Here is a 17,110-nt window from a genome sequence, read left to right on the forward strand (position 1 = left end):
GGGGGATTTTACCTTTTGAATGGGCGTAAAACTAAGAAATAATGAGACTGCCGTTTGTGCGCTCCGAAGAAAAACGAACCCTAAGATTTAACACTGACGATTAAAGCCGCCGCTGACGTGATACTACTGCTGTCTCCAAAAACCATGAAATACTTGATTTCTCTCTTGCTGCATTTTGGTGTTTTTGGGGAAGTCGGGCGGGAGAGGTGGTCGATCTTTAATTGTACGGGAGCGTATTTTTATGTTACCTAAAAGATTGTATTGGCATTGATCAGTTTTTTGTTTTTTTTTTGTTACACGTGTACTTTTCATCCTCGTTGATTTTATCTTTGATCCCATGCCATCTATTTATTTTAAAATGGAAGCACTGAAACTATAAATTTTCAAGTCAATAAAAGTCACGTTTTTCATTTCTATTTTCTCATGGCTTCATTTGTCCATTCATGAGATTCATTGTTTTCTGTTGCTGTTTGACACCACAATGATTAACAAAGCATCACAACTTTTTTCTGTTTGTCACACTTTTATTTTCTAAAGAAGAGAGGCTGCATCTTTTCACTGGAACAGACATCTGTCCATCAATGAATGAAAACTGATACAGCAGAAAAAGAACTCCACCCAGGATGACTGGGTTTCTAATTTAAACCAGGCCATGATGTCACTGAAACAGGCTGCACCTCTGCCTTCAAAGTCACCTTTGAGTTGAACCTACTTCTGATTGGCTGCCCTTGATAAACAGAAGGTTTAAACAACAGGAGGGTGAGGCCATATTAGGTACATCGTACACATGAGTGAAGACAAATAGGGATTTTCACAGACAGCTGCCACCAGCTGAGCTTTTCTCATGTACAAAGTCCTGAACGATCAGGCAACATCAGACCTTGGAGACCTCATAGCAGCATGTTCTCCCTGTAGAGCACTCAGGCTGCAGGCTTACTTGTGGTTCCACAGCCATCAGGCTGATAGCTGTGGAACCAGTTTGGGTTCAGGTGACGGCCACCTTCTCTACTTTTAAGATTCAGCTTAAAATGTTCTTTTTTGCTGAAGCTTAAAGCTGGATCAAGTGACCCCTGAATCATTCTTTAGTGATGCTGCTAAAGTCTAAGCCTGCGAGGGGACTTCCCATGATGCACTGAGCATTTCTCCTAGAATGACCCCACATGAGTTTTGAGCACTTGTAAAGAAGGCATCTGAACAACTTTTTGGTTGAGGAGGATGTTTCAGCTCTATTCTAAGAGGCTTCTTCAGTTTTAAAAGAACTGATGGAGAATCCTGGGATAGGACTCACAATCCCCAAGGGGACAACCCTACAAGGAGTTAAATACCTGAGACTCTCCATGAGTTGTTATAGAACTAAAGAGGCCTCTTGGATGAGAGAGAAACATCTTCACAAACAAACAAAAAGTGCAGCTGCCTTCGTTTCAAGACTCAGATTTAGATGACTGAGAACATATTTCCCCTCACCCCCCAAACTGTCATAGCAGATGGCTGCCGGCCCTGATCCTGGCTCTGCCGGAGGTCCCTTCCTATTAAAATGGTGCTATAAAAATTCAATTCAGTTTAATTTAAACATCACAGAATTGTAAATAAAGAAAATCTTAATACGTCCCTTTATGTTGTCAAAACAAATTCAGCCCCCCCACTGTTAGAAACCGTCTCGTGCTTTATCAGCCAACTGGAACAGCGGCTGCAAACGCAGAGCCATAACCATGGCAGACTCCGCTCTGTCATGGCAACTCTGTTTCTTTGTCACACCTGTTAGTTCAGGTGATCACAAGACCACCACAACCTGCAAACTGTCACTGCACAGTCCAAGCTGAAGAGCTGCATCCTGCAGTTGATCAGACCGTCACCATGAGGGGTAAGTGCTGCTGGTTTTAATGCTCACACACAGCATTAAATGTTGGAGTACAACTAACTCGATTGCTCTGCATCCACAGTCGTAGCCGGTGTTCTGTTGTTGGCAGTTGTCCACCTGAGTCGTCCTTGTATCAGAGAGGGAACAATCATGATCTGCTTTAACTTCCCAGCATGTAAGGAATTTTGTTTCTGCACTTTTAATGGTGGCCTTCAAATAGACTTAGTAACATTTTGTATACCCCAGAAAAAGTTAATCAACTTCATGCCGAGGTTATAGTTTATTTCTTTTTCTTCATCTTTTAATTTTACTTATTTATTCTTAATTTAGCCTAGCTCTCATTAGGCACCAGATGAGTTTTTTTAGTTTTATAAGTTCAAAATTTGAAGTCTATTTTTTTATTTTTATTTCTGTTAATCAAAATCTTGTTTTCACCCTTAGTTCTTCAGTTCAGGTGAACTATAATAACCTTGGGTCATACCTGCTAACTTGTAATAGCGACTGTAACATTTTTCAACCACTAGGTGGAAGCAAAAGCAACAAAAGAGTCACTTAAGCTTGCATAGCTGCAGGATGCTTTGATCTTATACAGTTTCTTCCTTTGAGTTCAGATGTCGGTTCAGATAATATAGAAAAATGAAGCAAAGTGAGGTGGAGCTTTACCTGTGTATTATACTGAGCTTGTGTGTTGCACTGACCCCTCTAATAACACTTCTGCCCACTTAGACTTTGAGCCTGGTCCTTCATCTCTGTTGATGCTCCTGAAGGATGTTGGAGAAATCAACTCCACGGTGCTACAGAGTGAGAACCTCGCCTCTATCACCAGGCTCACGATCAATATTGCAGGCGTCACGGGAATTGCAGAAAAAGCCTTCAGCTCATTTTCTAATCTCAGGTATCTCAGTTTAGAGCTGAACAATCTGTCACAGATTCATTCAAACTGGTTTGGAGAGCCTGCTGCCCTGAGTGAGCTCAGCCTTACAGGAAATGAAATTGAAGTCTTGAACGAATCCACGTTCAGCCTACTGACTAACCTCACAAAGCTCAGGCTGAATAAGAACATGCTCAGGATCATTGAGCAGAATAGTTTCACCGCCCAGACCATCTTGGCTGAGTTGGACTTGTCCGAGAACAAGATGACTTGGGTCTCGCCACAAGCCTTCAAGTCTCTGACTTCCACCAGGATCAGATTAGATGGGAACCCCTGGGACTGTTCGTGTGAAGCTGAAGACTTTGTTGCCTTTGTGAAAGGTTTGAGAAAAATGAGATAAATGACAACAATTAACGTGGTTGTAAAAACACCTGGAAACCTAAAGCTGCTTCTCTCCTCAGATCTACAGAGCAGATCTCTGCTAGACAAAGAAATGCACATGACCTGCGAGAGTCCTCCGTCTCTGAGGGATCAACTGGTGTGGAACGTATCAGCATGCGTGGCATCGCCCTTATCAGTAACACCGCCAGTGGGCCCTTCATCGACTGGTACAGCTGCTACTTTTGTTTATTCTGCTCTAAAAGTTTAATCTGTTTACTTAAATAACTGCCACTTAGTATCTCTATTTTTTACCTGCAGTAAAAGTGGCGACAACCCCCCCATCACCAGCATCAAACCCAGAAACTTCATTCAAACCCACTGATGCACCCACAGTAACCTCCTCTCACTCTGGTACATGCGGCTCTTCTTTCTTCACTTTCTATTTCAAAACTTTAAAATTGTGGGAGTTCCTCAGTTTTTGTCTCTACCAGAGCCTAAACCCACTGAGATCCTACCAAAAGTTACTCCACCTGTTTTAAAGACTGTTACATTGTTTGGTTCATATTTAAATTTATTCCCACCGAGCACTTCATTAGGTACACCTGCTCAACTGCCTATTAACACAAAAATATCCAGTGAGCAGCAGCTCTCTGGATGAAAAAGCCTTGTTGATGCCAGAGGTCAGAGGAGAACGGCCAAACTGCTCTGAGCTGATTGGAAGGCAACAGTAACTCAAACACTCGTTACAACAAAAGTAGGCAGAAGACGCAACACATCAAACTTTGAAGCAGAAGACCACATCAGGTGCACCTCCTGTCAGCTAAGAACAGGAAACTGAGGCTACAATTCACGTTTACAGTTCGAGCTCTCCAAAATTGGACAGTAGAAGATCGGAAGAACGCCGCCTGGTCTGATGAATCTTTATCTCTGCTGCGACAATCAGATGGTCGGATCAGAATTTGCTGAAAGCACGGATCCATCCTTCCTTGTATCAATGGTTCAGGCTGCTGCTGGTGTAATGGTGTGGGGGATATTTTCTTGGCACACTTTGGCCCCTTAGTACCAAGTGAGCACCATTTAAATGCCACAGCCTACTTGAGTATAATTCCTTAATATCATCCATGCATGATCACAGTGTAGCCATCTTCTGATGGCTGCTTCTAGCAGGATAATGCACCATGTCGCAAAACTCAAACCTTCTCAGAGTGGTTTCTTGAACATGGAAACTCAAATGCCAGTCATAAGATCTTGTCATCATGTCAGTGTTTACTAAAAATCAGTGAACAATGTTTCCAGAACCTTGTTGAATCTGCACCATGAAGAATTAAGCTCTGAAAGCAAAAGGGGGTCCAGCCTGGCAAGGTGTACCTAATAAAGTGTCCGTATACACGTCATAATCATGAACGTGTATATTGATATCTGCCCTCACCCAATAGCTCTGACTCATTGAGTCCAAACGTATTTAATTATTGGCTAATTACAGGATTTTTTCTTCCCAGTTTCTATTAGACATTTGAATTTCTTTCCATTTGAAATTTGTGCACACGTGTGTCTCGGCTGTTCTCTCCAGCATCATCATCATCATCATTAGAAACTTCTCTCCATCCTGAGCCCACTTATGCACAAACACCTGGCCCTGCATCCACTGGTACCGCTGCTTCTTTATGCACAAGTTTTTGTCCCATTGAAATTCACCATTATGACAGGAATATTATCATCTCTGTAAAAAATTAGCAATCAGCGTCTCTTTTTTTTACCTGCAGTAAAAGTGGCAACCTCTTCATCACGACCACCATCAAAGACAGAAACTTCAGTCAAACCCACTGATGCACCCACAGTAACCTCCTCTCACTCTGGTACATGCGGCTCTTCTTTCTTCACTTTCTATTTCAAAACTTTAAAATTGTGGGAGTTCCTCAGTTTTTGTCTCTATCAGAGCCTCAAAATTTCATGGAGCTAATTTAATTTAAATATCATAGATCCAGTAACAAGAAGATGGTTAAAGGTGGTGAAATGTTTAACAAATTAGAAAAAATATTTTTAGAAACAACTTTTTGCATCACTTTTTATTTCTGTCACCTCCACCCGCTGACAAATTCTTCTCATGTTCCTGCAGTCAGTCAGATGTGTTTGATATAAACTGCAGTAACTGCACACACCCTCAGTGTGAGTCATCCTGATACGCTGGATGGTATTGGCCTGCAGATGGCGCCAGAGTGACATGATAAATCTGACTATAATCCAGTGGTCAAACATCTGTGTTAATTTTTCTCTTCTTTTTGCACAATTCCTCCTTTTCAGAAGCCAAAACATTTTGCATTTTAAAGATTATGAACTCTCTAGTTTGTCTCTCTCTCTCTCCTCAGGAACCCATGTGACGTCACCTCTGGACAAAACAGCAGAGACCTCCATCCTCCTCAAATTCACCAGCTCACCCACAACTGCTTCTAAACCTACAGGGGTGACAGGTACATGGGAGTCTCCTCAACTTCTGTTTGCCATCTGAATTCTGAAATAGTAACACATGTAATCTGTGCTGTTTTTTCCTTTGCCAGTTCCATCACAACCACTGTCAGATACTAACATTGTCTGTGTACTCGTTGCTGTGATTGGTATGTTTCTATTGTATATTTCTGTTTGATAGTATTGAAAATCCTAATGCATTATTAAAGTAGTCTTCCTGCCAACTCGGTCCTTTCTGCAGCGGTCCTCTGTGTGCTGCTGTTTGTGGTGTGTTTCCTGGGTGTGCAGCGCAGAAGGAAACGCAACAAGAAAACTGTGACACCAGGAGAAGACGAAGGACAGGTGGAAGAAGAGAGCAGATCAAGTCATGAGTCTCTGAGATCCTCTGAGACTGTAAAAGCAGAGGTGGCTTGGATGAGATCCTTTACTGGAATCAGAGCCAAGTCAGCAAATGCTGTAATCCTCACATCTCCTTTTTGTGCATCTGAGACTTTGCACACTGAGGCAGAGGCTCAAGCAAAACTTACCGAAAAACCAGCTGAGAGAAAGCAGAAGATGATGAATGAAAGTGAAGCCGCAGCAGCAGGAGGAGGAATTAGCACAGAAAATCTCAAGGATGTTCTCAAGGAGAATGAAAAACAAGCCAATGCTGGTACAAATCTGGATGAAACCCCCGAACGTGTTCCTGTCAGCACAGACACGGTACCTTACCTGAGCATCGGCACAGACCAGAACAAATCAGTTCCTGCTGAAGAGTCCACTGAGGGTCCAGGTCAAAGGTCAAAGGGTGGCAAAGTTATCAAGAGGATCTCCACTTGGCCCCCAGCTGCAGCTCTGTGGCAGCAAAGATGCAAAAGGAAAGCAGAGGAGGACGAGGATGGTGGCTTCACCGTTTGGACACAAAATATAGCAGAAAAGTTTTCAGATGAAATGAAGAAGATTGTAAATGAGTTAGGCCATCCCTTCAGTTCTGATGGGAGCAAAGACGAAGATAAAACTATGAAAAATCAAATGGAAGCTCACATGAACCCGAGACACCCTCAGTTATTAAAACCAACTGAAGCCGAACAGCCAAAGAAAGAGGGCATGGCGATGGATGACTCTGCCACTGTGACACAGACAACTCCTGAAAAACAAAATGTGAATCAAGAAAATCTCAGTCAAAATCGAGGTTTGACATCTGCAAAGAAGCCAGCACCCAACAACAACAAGAGCAGCAAGGAAGATCAGACAACAGACCTGAAGCGAGCTGCGCACAGCAGGCAGAGGGCAGAAAACAGGGCCTCCAGCTCAAAGGCTCCCTCTGGTGGCACATCACCTGATGATGAAACACTGCTGTCTGGGAACGAGTACGCCTTCATGAACTTGCTGCATGAAGTCGTTCAAAACAACGGCCGCTGGACCAGACAGAGGTGGAAGCAGACACATGCCAACAAGCAAAGGCGCTAGAAGAGAACTGACACGGGAGTTTAGAACTCAGTTTGTAACCATTGTGGCTTTCCTGTTACTCCTCAAGAACAATCACACTCTCAGCTGATTCCTACAGTAAGTGGTGGAGCAGTGATGAAATAAATCATGTGATAATCACTGTCATTCTTAGTTCTGTCAAAGAGAAATGAGGGATCATTTTTATTTATTTTTTTCACATTTTTTATTGGACTCCAACAAGACCCAAGGACAGATTAAAATAAAAATGATCACAACTGAAGCAGAAAGAGTCAAACTTGTAAGGTTGTCGTTTTGGTACAGAGCAGCCCTGCCGCTGTCCCCCGAAGAAAGGTCAGCTAACAAATGCCGAACCCGTAGACTGTATATAAAAGATGAACATAGGTGTTTGGGTCTGAAAAGGGAAGCTAATGGGCCTTAAACCCGCAAACCTCCTAACTTTTATTTAGAATATAATAGATGATAAAACAGGGTATGGTTTAGGATGGGGTTAACTTGTGAGTCACAAGTTGCTGTTGCTGAGCATACAGTGTCTTAAGGCCATCAGTTACACCACCTGATTTGAAACCAAATGTAGCTACAATGAGCATGCACAAATATAAACAAAAACGCAAAAGAAAAAATGTGTAATTTTAGCTAGCGACATGCATTTCTTCTATGTAACTATCTATATGACTATCACGGTCTTTTCAAAATGCTGTACAATTTAATCAGGCTCTCCACTGGATCGATCCCTTTCTGCTGCTGATGGCAACATCCAGAATGTGCCAGTCACAGCTTAAAAACTAAACTTTACGAACCAATGGTTGACGCTGCTGTGGCTGCATCCATCGTTTATGTACAGTCTATGATTACCCCCAATCACTTCAGAGGTCTGAACTCTGTCCAACTGTTTCTGGGCCAACAGTGACTTTTAGCTGCTCCTTGAGGAAGTTACAGCTCAAGGCCAAGAAGCAACCTAAACGCATTACTGTCCGTAAAACTGCTGCTCATCATTTGAAATAAAAGTTGTTAATGAGTTTTAAAATATGCTAGATGACATTTCGTCTCAATCATGGCGCGACTGTAAGACAACACAGTGATCAAATGAAAGCTGCAAATGATGCAAAATACATGTGATTATGCTCATATTACTCACATGAATGAAATAAAACTTTTTGTTTGTTCACTCTGGCTGCATGCAGCATTTATTTGTTCATATTATGAATGTGGAGAAGAACACTTCTCATTAGAAATTGTACCAAAAATTTGACAATGACTCAAAAACAAAGTGGAGGTAAACATAATACATACAGTGGGATTTTGTTAACACAGAGACAACATGCACGTTTCCGTTCATATAAATACACAGTATCAAATAATGGCTCCAGCTTGTAAGCAGTTGACTCGATTATGGGTTTTGCACTAAACGTTCCTCAAAATGTACAAAATGTCTCGTTCTCGGCAAGCTTGTACATCAAAACATGCTTTTTTTTTTTGTGTGTGTGTGTGTTACATGCCCCGTGTGGCATTGTAAGTGTGGACAGTAGGAGATGTGAAGTGAACTCTTTCTGGAGTGTTAGGATTTGTCACAAGTGAAGACCCAGGAAGATGTCACACAAGTAGATCTGCACACTGATTGCATCGTCCACTGCAGTCGCTCATGCTTTCACTCCTCACCTCCCCTGCCCTGTAAACTGACGCTTCAGAGGGGCCGATGAACAAAGAACAGCAGTACATTTCAGCAGAACTCTTTGCAAATATGCAAACAATGCAAAGCATGAAAAAGCTTACGCTTTTTTTTTTAAACAAAAGGAAAAAAATGGCAAATCTCAAAGAGAGAAAACAATCTTAAATTCCTGACAAATGAAAAATGAATCCAACTAAACGAAATGAAACTTTGTAAACATTCACAGGGTAAACCAAACGAGTTGTAGGTTACTGCACATCTCCTGTTTTTGCCTCGTGGGAATGGTTGAATACTGTCCACCGTGTTCCACAGATTCATATTAAAGGGTGCTGTTATGCTCTGGACATTCCCGCAGAGCATAGTGCAAAACTAGTTCAAGTCCGACAGTTTCATGTTTCATCACACAAAACAAATTGGTAAACAATGAGCACATAAACTTCTTATATACACACTGAGCAAACCAAATGTACAGCTGAGAGAAGCTAAAAGAAGATAAATCAAGATCAGATACTGTGTCATACACAATGTGCGGCTCGTACAGAGAGGAGCGCATTTTGTTTTCAGCTTGTTCCAAAATAAATCTGAAAAAAATGGCAAAATTACAGGATAGAAACAGACCTGACTGCGCCTGTCGATGTCTGCACCAAACTATTCTGCTACCAGTCGTACTGCAAGAGTTATGATCATAAAAAAATGCCACCAAATGAAATCAATTCAGAAACACCCGAGCGATACTGATGACACCGATTTATTAATGAGGTCTATGTCAGTACTCAGCAAGTGTTTTTGATGAGGATGCCTCAACCTTGAAGGGACTGAGTGGAGTCATTCAATTACATGTGCTGTAAAATAATCATGTTACTCACACATTGACTCTTGATGTATGAAATAATATGAAAATCTAAAGATTTGAAGAACTGATGTACATTGGAACCCAAAATCCTTTGAAGACTAGATTAAAAAAAAAAAAAAAAAAAATCTTACCAAAAATCAATATTACGATTGCTTGAGTCTTCCCTTTTTTTGAGCAGTATACAATACAATGCAGAAGTCTTGAGCCCCCCTTCATTTCCTTATATTTTGCTAGGAAAATGGGAAATAGGTGCCGCAATTTTTAATTTTTCAATAATTTGTGCAAACATACATGAAAATACAGTAAGGCAAAAACAGAGTCTGTGCAATTCTAACAAGCTGGAAAGTCAATATTTGGTACGACCACCTTTATTCTTCAACACAACCCAAACAAATCAGGAAATCTGCATTTCTTTAAGTAGTCTTCAGGAACAGTTCTCTCTGTTCTGTTCTCTCTCTAGCTGATCCCACACTGCTTCAATAAAGTTGAGTTCTGGGTTCATAATTCTATCAATTTTAGCAAGACCCCTAACACCACTGGCACACCACGCCGAGTTTTCAGCCAATAGCACTTTGCTGGTGTAAAAATACAACTTTATATCCATCAAACTGTTATCTTTTGCATTTTTCATAACTTCAACTAAAGAAATGTGAACAAATTGTGTGTTTTTACAACACACTGATAGTAATAAAGTGCTTAAAGAAACAATTTAAAATAGATTCTTTGCCAAGTTAGGTATTGGGTCTTTTTTATGCTCGAATGATGATCAGGTTCAAGGACTGGACTGAAAATGCATGAAAAGGAGCCAGGAAAACGTCAGAAAGCTGGAGAACTGTTCTTCATGACAGTCTGACCCCTTGGAAGAAAAATATAAAGAAATGAGGGTTGGCTCAACACTTTTGCACAGTACTGTGTTTTAAATGTTTCTACACAAAATACTTTAATTATCACACCTCTGAGAACAAGAAGTTAATTTGAAACAGAAATGTGGAAATAAAGGACTGCAAGGACTTCACGGTAATCCGTGTTATGGACTCCAGTTTAGTTATGCTAGCACCAAAATTATACTGGTATACTCTAATAGATAATTCACTCAAACCTAAATGATCCCACTCAGTCAATTCAGTCACTAAAATAACTTTGTGGCTTGAAGGTTAAGTATCAGCTTTATTGCTGAGAGCCAGATGAGAAGGTTGATCCCACTGTCATGCCTTTCCCTCGCAGTGAATATGACACAGTTAACTTATGAAAAAAGTGGTTGCCCATTGACTCCATTGATATTTTTTTGCTGTTGGAGACCAACTGTGCTCCTAGAGGTTGAACGAGCAACACTTTCAATTTTAAGATGATTACACAGGTTGCCTGGCGGGAGGCAACGGATTTCCAAAATATCTCGTTCCTACTCGGACTGACTGCAGTTTCAATTGTTTGCAAACCTTCGCCTTTGCAAATAATTACCATCTAATTTATAAAAACAGACAGATTGCCAACAAGTAATCGATCTGAGTTGGTCTGCACAGTGCGACTTGATGTATCTCTCTGCAGTAAAGGACTGCACTGAACTGCTTGTATTCTGGTTCTATTCCTATACAAATCCAGGATGCTGAGTCATTTTTCTGTTGCTGTCCTGCAGAAACTACAGCCTCACTTTAGCCTTTCTGCTAAGCTGCTGGTTCTGACATTTGATAGCGAGATAAAGCTTCTCATCTAATTCTCAAGAACATAAATAAGCAAATGTCAAGATGATGGAAAAAAAACAAACATGCATGCACTCACCAGCCACTTTAATAGGTACACCTTGCCAGTACTGGGTTAGATCCTCCATTGCCTTTTTGAAATGCTTAATTTTTCATGGCACAGATTCACCAAGCTGCTGGAAACATTCCTTAGAGATTCCTCCTGTTCCACCACATCCCAAATCTATCTGGTGACTGTGGAGGCCATTTGAGGAACAGTGAACTCCTCCACATCGATATACTACCACCACCTGAACCGCTGATAAAAGGCAGGATGGATCCATGCTTTCATAGTGTTTATGCCAATAGCATGCAACAGAAATAAACACTCATCAGCAATTTTTCCCCCCAATCTTCTATTGTACAATATTAGTGAGCCCATGTAAATTATGCTCAAAGCAGTCTGGCCATTCTCCTCTAACAGCTGGCATCAACAAGCTGTTGTGGCCCAGAGATATTTTTCAGATCATTCTCTGTAAACCCTAAAGATGACTGACTGGGAAAAATCGCCTATTCTGATGCTCCTTTTGAACTTCAGCTTATCATCTCAACCAGGACTCCGTGCCTAAATGCACTGAGTTGTCAGCATGTGATTAGATATTTGCACTGAACAGTTGAAGAGGTATACCTAACAAAGTGGCCAGAGAGCATACTGACCATGATATGCACTGAGATGCTTGACAGTTAAAAAAAAAAAAAAAAAACCTTGTTAAAACCAGTAATGCTAGAAATTATATATATATATATATATATATATATTCTTATTCTATTTAACAATGATAAATACTTAAATACATAAAAAAATGCAGCTTATAATACTTCAGATGAATACTGAATTATGATAGATACTGAAGTGCTGTGTGAAGTCTGTATTGTTAACATTGATTTCTGAATCCCAAATTTAGAAAATTATTCATCAATATTTTACAATGAACAGTTTTCCTTTTGAAGCTGCAGATGTTTGGGTCGGCTCCTGCAGTGCTGATGACACAGAAGCACAGAGCTCGTCAGCAGCAGAGGGGAGGAAAAAAAAAAAAGAAGCAGTTTCACTAAAATTAGTGCACAAAATGTGATCTGACACAAGATAAAATTTGTTTGCACATATTAAAAAATGCAATCCACTGACTTTTCCTAAATAGTGATACAGATAGCTGTGTAAAAGATCTGCTGTGCTCTTATGATGCATCTTGTGCAAACTACACACTGAAGATAATATGACTCAATGGTTTGTGGACTCCACCATTTTGGTCGCCGCCATGTTGGCTCTTCAGAGGCAGCGTTATCCAGAGTTACCCCGTAATCAACGAGTTCGGTTAGAAAGCTGCATCCATAAACTGTGCAGCTCAAAGTCGAGACTAAAATAACTGCTAATTAGTAATCAGTTACATAATAAAAAAACTAGACTCGCCAAAAGTTAAGCACAAACTTATTGGACTGTACAATCAGCTGCACAGCACGTCATATTTTTTGTCAGATAATTCCATTAAAAATGCTGTAAATGGCACCAACAGCACAAATGTTGTGCAAAATATGCACACAAACTGTGTCTTATGAGCATGAATGAACATTTTGTGCACTCGCTGCAGTAAAACAAGGCATCAAAGCCTTTTTCTCCTGTTCTGCTGCTGACAGGCTCCATACTGAAGAGATACAGAATGGCACATAATTTATAAATGAACAATATTCACAAAGACAGTAAACAAAATGTGACATGCAGTTGAGCAGATGTGATCTGGGATGCTTACATTAGTGAAATAAATTAAGAATAAGTGTACTATCTAACAATGACCACAACAAAAGTCATTTTCAAAAAGGTAGCGCTAACCTGGCTGATCAAAGTGCCACTACAGTGTGTATACTCTCAGATGTCAGCTTGTTTTAAAAAAAAAGGTTGTGCTTGTAAATAAATAAAAATCCCATCCAATAAAGTTTGAATTAAGGTCAAGTTATAAATAAAGAGAAGTGCACAGTAGTGTAATAAATGTAATAAATGCCTGAAAAGGAAGAAATTCGAAGCATTTGCCCTCGTCTTGATTGTTCAGATGTGGAGGAGGCCGCAGTTGCCCCACGTTTCAGTTCTTTTGTAAATTCAGGTAGACACGAGCGCAGAGGAGGTCACGGTATGAGGTCAACCACACCCCTTCGTGAATGAAGTGATGATGAAGGTATCCCATTTAAACCTCCTTTAAATGTGCAATTCTTCTCAGAACATCGCTCTACTCTCTCAAACCATTTATTGGGAGGAGGGAGTCATTTCCACAGCCTGGTTCTCAGTTTCAGATTGTTTTGCTAGGGTGACGCGTGTTTGTATGGCAGGTGATGACGAGGCACTCTTCATGCATCCTCCTGTAGCAGCTCAGTAGGGAAACAGCAGGTCTCTCAGGGGTGTATTTTTAAGATGCTGATTGTTTCTGGTCTGAGGCGGAGAGACATTTAATGCACATTCACTATGGATAGCTAATCTTGGCCCGAATGGAGCCTTCATTTGTGTGAGACAAACGAACTCTGTGGGCCCAGATGAGCCTTTAGAGGTTAAGGGTCAGGGTGTAGAGGACTCAGGGGGGTTTCAGAGGTGAGTCTCATCTCTCGTCTCTGTGCCAAAGTCTTGCTGATTCCTGCTACAACGAGCCTGTCCCACCTGTGAGTCCTCTGGCACGTGTGCCAGTGGGTCTGAGCGGATTATATACCTGTAAAGACAGAAATCAGCATTATCTGACAACGTGGAGCGGTTACAGACTTGGACTCAGAAAGGCGTACTCCAATATAAACATCTGGATTAAACCCTAGCTGCCCTTTTCAAAGAGTTTTTGATTTCACCTCTGGGAAAGCTGAGTGCTGTCACTAGCTGAAACTACTGCTTAGTCTACTGCTTAGTCTATAAGTTACTGCAAGAAAAACTTTCCAACCACGTACTTGCGCTCTGTCTATTTGTGCTAAATATCACTCAAGATGTCAATATTTCCTTTGAATGATTCATCTTCCTTTACTGAAACTCCACAGTGCTATAGTCTCTACTATAGTATAATGTATACCAGCAGCAATTTAATTATTATTACCAGATGTTTTACACAAAGTTGATATCAAGAAGAAGATAATATAATAAAAAACACGAAGCCATGAAACAAAAGGATCTCAAATTCATAACTCTTACATACAAGCTGGTTCTACTATATTATTTAAGGGTTGAGCTGTTGTAGTGACGGGGTGACCAGAGACCATAGAAAGCGAATGACAATCAACATCTTTGAGTGACATGATAGCAGAAAGTTGGAGTTGAAATTGTGCGAATGGTCTGCAACTACAGTATGTTTAGGCAGGGGTCAAAGTAACACCTACATGAGTGCCATGACTTAAGGTTTCCCAGCAGAACTCTGCACAGAGCATCACACTTGCCTCCTTCAGCTGTCTTTATTAGTTGGCTGTGTACCACAGGCGTTTAAGGTGGCTGTAATTAAACCTCTACTTAAAAAGCCATCACTGACCCAGCTGTCTTAGCTAATTATAGGCCAATCTCCAACCTTCCTTTTCTCTCAAAGATTCTTGAAAGAGTAGTTGTAAAACAGCTAACTGATCATCTGCAGAGGAACGGTTTATTTGAAGAGTTTCAGTCAGGTTTCAGAATTCATCACAGTACAGAAACAGCATTAGTGAAGGTTACAAATGATCTTCTCACAGCCTCTGACAGTGGACTCATCTCTGTTCTTGTCCTGTTGGACCTCAGTGCAGCTTTGATACTGTTGACCATAACATTTTATTACAGAGATTAGAGCTTGCTATAGGTATTAAAGGTACTGCACTGCAGTGGTTTGAATCATATTTATCTAATAGACTCCAATTTGTTCATGTAAATGGGGAGTCTTCTTCACACACTAAGGTTAATTATGGAGTTCCACAGGGTTCTGTGCTAGGACCAATTCTATTTACATTATACATGCTTCCCTTAGGCAGTATTATTAGAAAGCACCTCATCAATTTTCATTGTTATGCAGATGATACTCAGCTTTATCTTTATTATTTTTTGCATTTGCACAATATTTCTAAAATTAGAAACATCCTTTGTCAGAGTGATGCTGAAAAGCTAATTCATGCATTTATTACTTCTAGGCTGGACTATTGTAATTCATTATTATCAGGCTGTCCTAAAAGCTCCCTGAAAAGCCTTCAGCTGATCCAAAATGCTGCAGCTAGAGTACTGACAGGGACTAGAAAGAGAGAGCAGATTTCTCCCATATTGGCTTCTCTCCATTGGCTCCCTGTTAAATCTAGAATAGAATTTAAAATCCTTCTTCTTACATACAAGGTCTTCTTACTTAATCAGGCCCTAACTTAAAGACCTCATAGTACTGTATCACCCAAATAGAGCACTGTACTCTCAGACTGCTGGCTTACTTGTGGTTCCTCGGATACTTAAGAGTAGAATGGGAGGCAGAGCCTTCAGCTTTCAGGCCCCTCTTCTGTGCAACCAGCTCCCAGCTTGGATTCAGGAGACAGACACCCTCTCTATTTTTAAGATTAGGCTTAAAACTTTGATTTATGATCAAGCTTATAGTTAGGGCTGGATCAGGTGACCCTGAACCATCCCTTAGTTATGCTGCAATAGGCCTAGGCTGCTGGGGGGTTCCTATGATGCACTGTTTCTTTTCATTCACCTCTTTTCACTCTTTTTATACTCTACTCTGCATTTAATCATTAATTATTATTAATCTCTGGCTTTTTTTCTCTCCCCTCAGCCCCAGCTGGTCACAGCAGATGACCCCCCCTCCCTGAGCCTGGTTCTGCTGGAGGTTTCTTCCTGTTTAAAGGGAGTTTTTCCTTCCCACTGTCACCAAGTGCTGCTCATAGGGGGTCGTTTTGACTGTTGGGTTTTCTCTGTAATCATTGTGTATTCTTTACCTTACAATACAAAATTGACATTGACAATACAAAGCGCCTTAAGGTGACTGTTTGTTGTGATTTGGCACTATATAAATAAATTGAATTGAATTAGAAACTTTTGCTGATGGATGGGGGTCGACATGACCGGCTCTGTAGTGCAGCAGCAGCCTTCCTGTTTTGATCTGGCACATTTCTGTCATAGGCAGCACTGAAGTTTTTAAAAAAAATTTTGCCCACTACGTTCCACCGTGTTCAGAGGCTGTCATCGCTCAGATCCTTACACTTGCACATCTTGCTGCTTCCAGCACATTTGACTTCAACAGCTGACAATTCACTTGCTGCCAAATATATCTCAGTCCTAACAGGTGGCACTGTAACGATATGCGATTCCCTTCGCCTGTCACCGGTTATAATGTTGTGGTAGATCAGTGCATTACTGAAAAGCAGAATGATTTGCCAGCTGTCCCTTCTGGATGCTCATTATAATTACATAAACTCAACCGTGGATTCTGTGGTGGCGAGGCTTCAAAAGTGGAAGTTCGGTGTGGATTTTGAAGTAAAGCAAGTTAAATAACAAATAGATTTGATTTCAGGTAGCATGGAGGGAATTAAGACTTGCTTCTCTTTTTTATGAGGCTAGAAATAATTCTGAGACAGTTACACTTTAGGTGGCACTAGTATTAATATGCAGCTTCAGTGATGTCTCTGGTTAATACTGGTGTAACATTGTTGAGTGACCATTTCTGAATAGTTAAATTTTAGTGTCAACACGTTAAGATGACAGCTGTATCACTGACTCCCAAGATCTGCACACCCAGTTGGGTCTCTGTTACAGGAGGCGTTACCCGTTACCTGTGTGTGTGCCACAGATGTTGACTCGCACATCGTAAGAGGTGATGCATTGCTACACAGCTGGGAGTACAAATGAGGAAAAAAAAAAAAAAAAAAAAAAAAAAAA

At 40.8% G+C, this 17,110-nt stretch overlaps 1 protein-coding gene across 1 annotated transcript in view; it reads right to left on the reverse strand.

Annotated features, from left to right (window-relative positions):
• Positions 1-12,501: 12,501 nt before the first annotated feature.
• Positions 12,502-17,110, reverse strand: part of kcnt1b (potassium sodium-activated channel subfamily T member 1b) — a 70,621-nt gene continuing 66,012 nt past the window's right edge. The window contains exon 32 of the mRNA XM_030737106.1: positions 12,502-13,964. Coding sequence (XP_030592966.1) covers positions 13,844-13,964 — 121 coding nt within the window. The 3' untranslated portion in view covers positions 12,502-13,843. The remainder of the gene's footprint in view (positions 13,965-17,110) is intronic.

This window comes from Archocentrus centrarchus, chromosome 9 (assembly GCF_007364275.1).
Source record: "Archocentrus centrarchus isolate MPI-CPG fArcCen1 chromosome 9, fArcCen1, whole genome shotgun sequence".
Classification (NCBI taxonomy): Eukaryota; Metazoa; Chordata; class Actinopteri; order Cichliformes; family Cichlidae; genus Archocentrus; species Archocentrus centrarchus.